The 10,973-nt window shown below is 42.8% G+C and overlaps 2 protein-coding genes across 6 annotated transcripts in view; one reads left to right on the plus strand and one right to left on the minus strand.

Moving 5' to 3' along the window:
• LOC310869674 (dynamin-2-like) overlaps positions 1–2,547 on the minus strand; it is a 55,699-nt gene extending 53,152 nt beyond the window's left edge. For all 5 annotated transcript variants that reach the window (XM_083780506.1, XM_083780509.1, XM_083780508.1 and 2 more), the window contains exon 1: positions 2,080–2,547. In XM_083780506.1, the coding sequence (XP_083636632.1) occupies positions 2,080–2,240 (161 nt within the window). In that variant the 5' untranslated portion in view covers positions 2,241–2,547. The remainder of the gene's footprint in view (positions 1–2,079) is intronic.
• Positions 2,548–4,302: 1,755 nt separating this feature from the next.
• On the plus strand, positions 4,303–10,668 carry qtrt1 (queuine tRNA-ribosyltransferase 1). Its single transcript, XM_083779950.1, has 9 exons — positions 4,303–4,597; positions 4,816–4,884; positions 5,100–5,238; positions 5,935–6,129; positions 6,489–6,627; positions 7,015–7,090; positions 7,505–7,614; positions 8,515–8,599; positions 9,845–10,668. Exons 1-9 carry the CDS (start codon positions 4,304–4,306, stop codon positions 9,995–9,997), a joined length of 1,260 nt encoding a protein of 419 aa, XP_083636076.1. The 5' UTR covers position 4,303; the 3' UTR covers positions 9,998–10,668.
• The last annotated feature ends 305 nt before the right edge of the window (positions 10,669–10,973 follow it).

Below are 10,973 nucleotides of genomic sequence, written 5' to 3' on the forward strand. Positions count from 1 at the left end.
GCCGGGGACCACTGGTGGGCCATGGCCAAGGCTCTGAAAATGCATGCAGTCCACCAATCTGACCACTGAACCTGTGTCAGATGGACGGGCTTGTAGTGCACTGCAAACACATTTGAGATTTTCAAATGGGCCGAGATCCAGGAAATGTTGAGAACCACTGTTCTAAATGATGAGAAACATTATTGAAAATAGGAGGATGGGGTTGTAATGAATCCATGAAGACATGAGTACTTATACCACAGGCAGGCATATATGCAACTGCTAGGTCTACCACTAGAAACAAGTTAATTTACTGTCTGTCAGCATACATTTGTACATATCTACAAACAAAGTAGAGTGACAGGGTGTATCCTGTCCTGACCTATAGTACGTTCGGCGGGATGTGGTAAAAATAAATTATAAATAGAACCACTGGAAAATATAGTTTATGCTCAGAACAATGACCAACTAGAACAAAGACAAAGATGGCATGTCAAATTGTCAAGAATAACAAGAGTCTGCAGTTAGTGTTGATATTACTCAAACAATGGAACAATATCATTTGTCTGTAAGCTCAAGTCTAGATGGATGGAAGAAAGAATCGAGTACAAGGACCCCAGTGGAAACAAGCCGAAAGGCTTTCTTAGATTCATCCTTTAGCAGACATTCTCTGTGCTTGTCCATGCAAACTGTTAATAACGTATCAATCAATCAATAAGAGAGAAAGAATACACACAGGGTACAGTTAAGAGTGTACATATGCACTAGCCGCAATTTGCAACTCTAGATTTTTTTTTACAATGGGTTGAATCTAGAGTTGCAACAAGCTCCATCCACTTCCTATTCATCATTTTTGGTTTGTGATCTGCTTGTCTTAAATGACGTTAAACTCACCAACATTGCAGCTGCAGTCCAAGCTTGAATTATCCTCTTTCAATCTGCCGAGCTTGTTTTTCATAAAAATCCCCCGTAGACATGTTATGAGCTACTTTCTGTCCAAAATATTCCAAGAGTGACATTCCGAGCCAGCCATTTTGTATTTTTGCAACGTGCCGTAAAACAAGATGTGAGGGGGAGCGCTTGTTTAATATAATCTTACCTGCGCAGGTAAGACACCCACAGAAGAGGCCGACGCAGTGCGACGCCCCATCACGCACAGCCTTCTATTAAACAAGCGCTCCCCCTCACATCTTGTTTTACGGCACGTTGCAAAAATACAAAATGGCTGGCTCGGAATGTCACTCTTGGAATATTTTGGACAGAAAGTAGCTCATAACATGTCTACGGGGGATTTTTATGAAAAACAAGCTCGGCAGATTGAAAGAGGATAATTCAAGCTTGGACTGCAGCTGCAATGTTGGTGAGTTTAACGTCATTTAAGACAAGCAGATCACAAACCAAAAATGATGAATAGGAAGTGGATGGAGCTTGTTGCAACTCTAGATTCAACCCATTGTAAAATAAATCTAGAGTTGCAAAGTGCGGCTACATATGCACCTCTCCAAGCAGAACCCAATGCTACTGAAGTTTCTGACATTTGTTCGACCCTCATCAAAATTTCAGAAAAGCTTTATGTAGGGTCCCGAAAGGGGCTAGTCTACCACTAGACTCAGTCTACTTGTCTACAGTCTACTTGTTCCTCTAGCAACTAGAGGAACAAGATGATTTACTGTCAACCTGGTTGGATACATATTTTGTACACCCCCAGAGCTACAAATGGATAAAACACTGAGGGATTAACTCAACCGTGCAGTTTGTTTGCACTCAGTGTTTGCTTGCACACCGTTATTACACTATGGTTATTACCAAATAATGTGAACTTAAATTACAATCCATCAACGTTGGCTTGGCACGCAAAGGGCGCACCTTGGTTTACGATAGCTCTAGGCTCTGGTTGACGACAAATGCGTAATGTCAACACAACACACAGACAGACACTGGGGCAGCTGTAGCTCTGCTTCAGGTTCGCTTGACCTGAATAGCTAGCGACCAAACCGTATATTTCCATCAGTGGGTAATCCATAACAAACTAAAAGAGTGGAAAAGGTGATCTTTGTTATTGATGAACCGAGAGAACCACACAAATAATAAGTTATATACCTGCCAACAAAATTCTCCAACACGGAGCTCTTTCCAGCACTCTGTCCTCCGACCACGGCGATCTGCGGAAGGTCCAGATTACAGCTCTGTCCGATGGTGCTGAAGGCGTCTTGAAGCTTGTTGATCAGGGGGATCAGGTCCTCCATCCCCCGGTTCCCCATGGTGGTGGTGGCTTCTATTCGCTGGGTCCGTCCGGGCTCTCCTCTAGCTCAACACCAACCTGGGAGGCTAGCTGACGTTAGCTTAGCAGCAAGCTGCTCCGGTTACTCTCCTCCACAATGTGTTCAGTTCCACCCAGCGCTTCGAAACAGTGACCACTCCTGGTGAAACTTATGCCATTAGCGTTCCGTCGGTTCACAAAAATATCATCTCGTGATATTTTGAACGCATTAAATGTTCAAAGTCAGGGGGAAAAAGGGGGGGACGGAAAACCCAAACTCACAAAACAAAACTTCCTCTACGCATCGCCATCCGGTCAGGAGAGAGACGAGTACGACACCGATCATGCAAAAACCGGCGAATCGAAGACCCGCCCCCCTGTCTGGGAATCCCGGGCAGCTCATTGGCTGATTTAGCTGTCTGTCAAGCACGTCTTCGTCTTCGTCGTAGAAAGGGATCAATTCAGTTTTGGCAGTTTGAATTTCCGGTCTAAAACGGATACGGAAACCGTACGTGAGCCGTGCGTGTTGTGAGTGTAGAAATGACCAGATATACATGGGCTGTCTGGACCGGATCTGAGCACTGGGCAATGAATGGGAAGCAGGTGCTGCGCAGTGTTGCCATCTTCGCTTCTTATAAGCGACTTTAGGCTTGTTTTTCTGTTGCTTGTAAATACAGTAAGACTGTAAGAGGTTATGCGCATGCATAAAGTGAGTGGCAAAGGGAGTCGTTTCCGTCGTTTTATGCAATTAGACTTTTCTGTTTGGATGTATGGGCTGTCAAGGCCAGAAAGTAGTTTTTTGTCACATTCCCGCATAAACTTCCAGCCCCAGGTATGATGATGATATCCTGTTTTGGCTATATATATATATTATAGGTGTATATTTGTACGTATAAATGTTCTGATGAATTGAAAATGGTGGACCCTATTGTAAAGTGTGATGCTTTATGGTGTCGTCCATAGTTAACAGTTAATGCATACTTCAATCAATCCATCAATCCATTTTCAAATAGCTAAATTAAAGGGATAGTTCAGATTTTTTTTACTTAAGCTGTCTGAAATACTTGCCATTAATATAGTGGTTGCAACTGTATTAATTGATTGCCTGAGTCCCATGGTGGGAGTTCTGCTCTGGCCTCTGGTTTTGGTCTGCTCTAAATAGTAAATTAATTCCCAAAACTAGCATCATTTGTATTGTTGATCTATTTCTACCAGTACCATATAATGCAACTTTCGTTAATTTTTGAGGGGCGCTAGCCGGGCCCCTCAAAATTAACACCATTGATAATTTATAATAACACCATTGATAATGATGTACGTACGTCATAATTATGTGCCTCATTACGTCATATTGTCTCTTTATTGTTAATGGTGTTTACCGTGTTTAATGTTTGTGTTACATCACCATTACATCACCTAATCAACATGAGTTAGACTTTAATATATTAGTGCCCGGGTGCCCCTCACTTCACACGGGTGTGATTTTTTTGAGTCCATATCACTACACCCAAAAAATAGTTCCATGTGAGGGGTCAAAGATGAACGAAAGTTGCGCTAATATTTTAGAAATAGGCCAACAATACAAATTACACTAATTTTGTGGATTAATATACTTTTAATGCGTGGCCCCAGTGCCCCCCACAAAATGACCGGAACTACTTAATATTCACCAAAACCAGAGCAGAACTCTCACCACAGGAATCGGGCAATCAATGAATACAGTTGCAACCACTATAGTAAATAATGGCAAGTATTTCATACACAACTTAAGAATTAAAAATTGTGAACTATCCTTAGTTATAACTTTAAGGCCTCAGGGCTCGCTTCTTTGGGGCTTGTTTTCATAGACCTGGTTGCTTGTTTCTCTCGCTCGAAAAACCGGGCAACACTGGTACTGCGGAAAGAATATTGTGACCCTGCTGGCGACACGAGGTTACTGCACTCCCGAGGAGGCGTGCGTTTTTCTTTGACTTAACAGCTTCTCATTGGTCAACTGTACTGTCAATAGAGAGCCTGTCACCTGACTCACGCACACGTTTTCGTGTGTTCAAAAAAGAATGCAACATGGCTGCGCCCAGGGAATGTGCCGTCCAGTCTGACAACACTGAGCATAGCAGCATGTCTTTGCAGAAATCTCTCTCCGCCGTGGTGTCTCCGCTGACTCTGCGACTGATCGCGGAATGTCCAGTGACAAAAGCACGAGCGTGTGACCTCGTGCTGCCACACGGCGCCGTCAGCACCCCAGTGTTTATGCCCGTCGGTACCCAGGGAACTCTCAAGGGGATCACTGTGGATCAGCTGGATGCTCTTGGGTGTCGGATTTGTCTCGGCAACACGTACCACCTAGGCATGCGACCGGTATGTGGAATACTGCAATGAAAGTAGCATTATTCGCATGTCTCTGAGACATGCATTTAGAGCTGGACCAGTCACCAGAGCTAAAGTCTAGTCTAGTAGGCATACTGGTCTGGTGTGTTGTTGCCATCAGTCACGTCTCTCTCAAACTCTTGGTTAACTGTATTACAATTATTGATACTTAATGTGTGCTTCCTTATCTTCATTTCCACTATCCATAGGGCCCAGAATTGATTGAAAAAGCGGAAGGTTTGCACGGCTTCATGAACTGGAAGCGAAATCTCCTTACAGTGAGTGTGTCCCCCTTCTTCTCCTTAACAAATATAGATTTGTATGTTTCTCCAGTTTGCATCCTTACATTCTAAACACGTGCATAGTAAGAGCAGAGATGAGATACTGACTGTGCGTGTGTGTGTGTGTGTGTGTGTGTGTGTGTGTGTGTGTGTGTGTGTGTGTGTGTGTGTGTGTGTGTGTGTGTGATGCTATCACTATCCTCTGCTCACAGGATAGTGGAGGCTTTCAGATGGTGTCCCTTGTTGAACTCTCAGAGGTGACTGAGGAAGGGGTCAAGTTCAAGTCTCCATATGATGGCACAGAGATTCTTCTAAGTCCGGAGAAGTCCATTGATATACAAAACAGCCTGGGTCAGTAGGCTTGAGTTTTACTCTAACTAGATAAAGTGCCCCTGGGCTAGCCTGGTTAATAAACCAGACCGAATCAGCCGTTGGCAATATCCGTGCGATATTAGTCTGGTTTATTAACCAGGCTACCCCTGGGCCTCAGGGCACATGTCTCCACCAGGGCAGGTCAGGCTGTGGCCTCCTGGTGGTGCTATAATAGGCCAATGTGAAAAGGGTGTCATTTCTTCTTACTTCTTGGATGGTAATTGGATGATTTGAGGCATTTTGCATATGTTGGCACTATAACAGGCCGTTCTGGAAGGTTGAGCAGAGGTTCATAGTTGGCATCCAGGGAGTGTATGTGCAAAATTTGGCATCGACCGGGTTAACGGTGCCGGAGATTAGCTGTACACAGACGGACAGACAGACGGACACACACACACACACACACGAACGGAGTGTAAAACATACTCTCTCCCCATGCCTTCGGCCTAAACTTGGCTGTTGCTAGTGGTGGGTATTGCCTGCAACCTCACGATAGATACGTATCACGAATCACGATACAGAGGCCACGATAGGCCTACGATCGCCCAGACGCCCACACAATCGATATAGCAGCTTGTGTATCGATTCACATATCGTCTGGAGTATATATCTATATTGATACAACCACTAGCTATTGCTATGCCGTCACTAAAGGTCAGTTGTGGTTCCATGCAGGGTCAGATATCATGATGCAGCTGGATGATGTGGTAAGCAGCACACTGACAGGACACAGGGTGGAGGAAGCCATGCACAGATCCGTTCGCTGGCTGGACCGCTGCATAGCGGCCAATAAAAATGCAGACAAACAGAATCTGTTTGCAATCATCCAGGGTGGGCTGAATGCAGAGCTCCGCAAAGTCTGCCTGGAAGGTAAAGATTTGGTTTCTTTGATTGATTGAATACGTTATTAGTCAGAAATGTAAACGGCACGAGGTGCAGACTGTCTGGCTTGTTTCCATGGTCATCCTATGTATTAAATTCATCAACATAGCATAGAAAATAATACAATAATGCATGTCATCAACAAATGTAGGAGAAAAGGGACAAATGTTGGCAGTGACTATTTACAGTACCTCCCTCTGTGGTCTCCTGATGGATGGTTTATCAGGCTAGCTTTGAAAGAAAACAGTGATTATTATTTTAATGGATGGACAGGGCATTTGTTGCTCCACCTCTTCCAAACATGGCTTTGTTGTGTTTCACATCATGTGCACATTTCTGTCCTGAAGAAATGACCAAACGTGACGTTCCTGGTTTTGCCATCGGAGGCCTGAGTGGAGGAGAAGAGAAGGACGATTTCTGGAGGATGGTTACACTGAGCACAGACCGCCTGCCGCGAGAGAAGCCTCGATACCTCATGGGTGTTGGGTGTGTGTCCCATATTAGTGGTTCTCAACCTAGGATTTTTGGGGAGTCCCCAGTATGACAGTGACGTAACAATTTAAGGACTTTTAACACCTACAAAGGAATGGACCATTACTGCAAAGTAATCAACAAACTACACTAATTTAATTTAAACAGCAGATCTACAAGCTCACACGTCTCACAATACGATGTGTTGTGAGTTTGTAGATCGGCCATTTTTACAACATTGATATGTTGAACCGAGTCAAACAAAATTGAATGCCTCAACTCCTACATTCCAAGTGGTTATCAGAGTGTGGGGTCCCCAGTTCAAATTGATTATTTTGGGGGGGTCACAGGCAGCCTGAAAAGGTTGAAATAATTGATGTCTCCTTCCTGTGTGTCTTTTAGTTATGCTGTGGATCTGGTGGTGTGTGTTGCCCTGGGCTGTGACATGTTTGACTGTGTCTTCCCCACCCGCACTGCAGTAAGTACTTAAACCTTCCGGCCTTGCAACACTGATAAATCTTTCATCTGTATAAGGGAAGGAAAACTTTAAAACATCACTGACGGCGCTCAAGGCAAATCTGGTGTTAGTCACCAAGACACTCACAATCCAAACACGTGGCTGGTTTAATTACACTCTCAAACAGATGATAAATGCGTTTAAATCGTTTTTTATGAGTGGTTGACAAGAGTACAGAATATCTTCAGCCTGTGGCTGTAACTTGTACTTGTACATTAATGATAGCAATATGATTAGGCTGTCATGATTGTACTTGGACATTAATAATAGCAACGGACAAATTGCAAACTCATGCAAAGCTGCACATTACTTTGGTTTTTGCTGATGAGAAATCAGTATCTTACATTTGCAGTGATGCTCTTCTTTTTACTCCAGAGGTTTGGCTCTGCCCTGGTGCCGTGGGGATCCCTCCAGGTCAAGCAAAAGCAGTATGCCAAGGACTTCCAACCCATAGACCCAGACTGCCAGTGTCCCACCTGCAAAAGGTAAAAGGAGATGCAGCAGTAAACGATGAAGGTGCTTATTATGGATGAAATGTTAGCTGTAATTAATAATGGATAAATGAACAATGACAGCGTTATTTTAGTCCTGTTAAACCGCATTATAGTAAGTGAATAGCTCTTTTCTAGGGCTACACCTCCACAGTACACATCATCCAGAGAGTGGAGATGCTCTTAAACCTTGAATTCAAGGAGAATTTTGTTGGTTTTGTTGCATTCCTAAGCCAATAATTCAATGACCAGGTGGCTGTTCAGTAGGAGACTCTTTGAGTCTATAGGATAGTCTCTGCCGGCCATCAAATTATTGGCTTAGGAATGCGACAAAAAAACCCTCCTTGAATTCAAGGCTTCATGGTGTGTTTAATTGATAGAAAATAAGTGAATTTGGGTGAATTATTCTATAAGTGGTTAAATTAATAGGAGTGCTCTGAAGGAGCTACTCACCAAAACATCATCATTAGAAAGCCTACTTTCCTTAGTGGAAGCACTCTGAGCCCCCCACCACACGTATAAATGGTACTTTTTGGCCAAAAGGGGATTTTGTTTCCACCGGAAAAAATAAACTTTTAGTTACTCCACTGTGCCTTCTACCAATATTGCCCAGAGAATTGCCTCATTTGTTTTAAATCCCTTTCTAGCCAAAATGTACCGTTTATACGTGTGGTGGGGGGCTCAGAGTGCTTTCACTAAGGAAAGTAGGCTTTCTAGTGACACAACCCATCTTTTTATTTACGCTAAAGACGAGAGGCTGTTCTGCATTCATGCAAGCCCCGGAAGTCGAGAGTAACATAGCTCTAAATGCAACGCATTAGAGCTATGGACCAGAGCTAGTTTGTATTGTCATACACATAAACAGCACGTATGAAACATGTTGTCTTGTCTCAGACACAGTCGGGCATACCTGCATGCCCTATTCAAGACTGATACGGCAGCCATGCATCATGTCACCATCCACAACATCAACTACCAGGTCAGTGTATTTGTATTAACTAGTAACTACTAATTCCCAAGTATTCAAACCATTGACCATTTAAAAGTAGCACCAAGAGGCTGAGCTTCGGCAGGAACTGTGACATTTCCACTTCAAACTAAACCAGAAAACGTATTGCTGATGATAAGGTGATTTATTAACACAAAATAATAAGGTCTAAAATGTTGTACTGCAACTTGGATAAATGAAACTGAAGGCAAAAATGTCTTCTCTTGAATGTTCTTGGTCATCTCTGAAGCACTCAGGAAAGTCGTTCCTGAACTGCTGTTCCCCACAGTTGACCAAGTTTCACAACTGATATCATGTTGACACTTATCGCTGACTGGTCCTGAGCATCAGTCTTTCCATCTAATGGCTCATTAACTGTCAAACCAAGCATGGTCTTTGTCCAATTCCTTTGTTCTTGGATAGATATGTCGAATTCTGGGATGCTTTAAACTACAAATGCTGCAACTGAAGTGCCAGCCAAAACGTATTCAATTTTCTTTTAGAAAAGTAAATTTCCCGTTATGTGTCCTCTTTATCAACTGTGGACAGTTCTAGACCTAGAGTGTGTCCACCTTCACAGTGGCAGTGACCACTGACGCCAATGCGCCAACAGCTCCCTCTGTTGTGTTTGCTGTCGGTGAATGCACCGGGGCCACAGCGCCACCTGTAGTTGTTACAGTTGGTGTTGGTGTCTGCCTGGCAACTCTGGGTTGTGAGGGGACCTGTGGGTTCATTGTGAATGTGGTGTAGAATCAGCTGTTTGCTGTCGCTTTTCTAAATAATATGACAACGTTACATCTGTCACTTTCAATTTTATAGAAAGACCTATCTTTGAACCTTGCACCTTCATTTTTGCCATATTAGCAGCCATATTTGTCTACAGCTCCAGCTGCTCCTTTTCCCTACTTAGCTGCTCCATTTGTACCTCCAGGGCATGTCTATTCTTGGATCATTCTTTGCTACACATTTAGATAATTAAAATGCCTTTTCTAAAATATGTACAGTAGATTTATATGCATAATTTCTAAATCTAATTAAAATAATTTTGTAACTACATTAACCCTGGCTTCCCTATTTGGGCATGGCACAGAAAAAGTGAAAATATAAGATATACAAAAGCTGTTAGATTTATTTTCACCACAACGGCGTGGTATACAATACTAGAACGGGCTTATCTGTAAATTATTCAAATGAAATTGAAATTTAATAAATGCAATCTTTCTACTTTTTTTGCAGCTCACGCTGATGCATTCTGTAAGACAAAGCATTGTGGAAGGTCGGTTTCCAGAGTTTATCAGGACGTTCATGGAGAGAATGTTCCCCTCCCGTGACGAGTACCCTGGCTGGGCAGTGGATGCCCTGGCCTCTGTCAACATCTCATTGGATTAACCCATTTTGGGCGGGAACCCCTTTTGGTGTTAGCATTATGTTATGCCTTAGCTATTGAAAAATAGCAGATCTACAAGCTCATAGCGCGCCACTCGAGCTTGTAGGTCTGCTATTTTTGAAAAATCGAAGAACCACTGACCTAGAAACATAGCTTTTTCAGAAAACTGTCAGGATGTAGAAGACATTTTTAGAATCTGATCTCAGGCCTGGAAAGTCAAAGACTAGAGACGTTTGCTAAAGTATAAGAAAAAGAGGTTGCACATAGCAGTGGAGTGCTAGACTCAAAATCCAGTATGCAGTACATATAAAAAATTGGAATTGAACCATCCCCCCCAGGGCACTTAGGGAACTAATCAACAAAAACAAATCGTAATCAAGCCAGCAGACAAAGGCTCCTGCATAGTAATTATGGACAGACACCTGTTAGAAGGTGAGAGACAGCTCAACAATCAGGACCATTATAGGCAATTAGACCAACCAATTTACATAGACAGCCATAAAAGCTAAAGCAATCGTAAACAAACTGACATCCTTCAGATACATGGCGAATGCATTTGTGCACTGAAGTTTTTTAATTCCCCCCCAAAGAAAAGGTTGGTTCCACATTGAAAAATTCAAATAAGAGGGAAGGCATTTAGCCGAAACGCGTAAGCGATCGTTTATTGGCGTGTGCCAATAAAAAAGTGGAAATGAGAGTACTCCACTGATTTGAAATTGTTGATGTTCTAACTTTTTTGTGATTTTCTTTCTTCCAATGCTTGTCTTTGATATGGTGCTGGGACCACTGGGATTTCGGCTAGGTTTGTTTTGTTTTTTTTATTCTTCATATGGGTGTTTTCTTTTATTTAAACTGTTTTAATTTGCATTGCCAGTTGTCTTGGCGGTGTTAGAATAGATTTTTGTATACAGTTGGATTGGTCTGTCCTGTGAAGCATTCCTCTTCAAATGTTCATGATCAGAATGTGTAACTGAAATG

The sequence above is a fragment of the Protomyctophum parallelum genome, assembly GCF_964188405.1.
Source record: "Protomyctophum parallelum genome assembly, chromosome: 13".
NCBI classification, from domain to species: domain Eukaryota; kingdom Metazoa; phylum Chordata; class Actinopteri; order Myctophiformes; family Myctophidae; genus Protomyctophum; species Protomyctophum parallelum.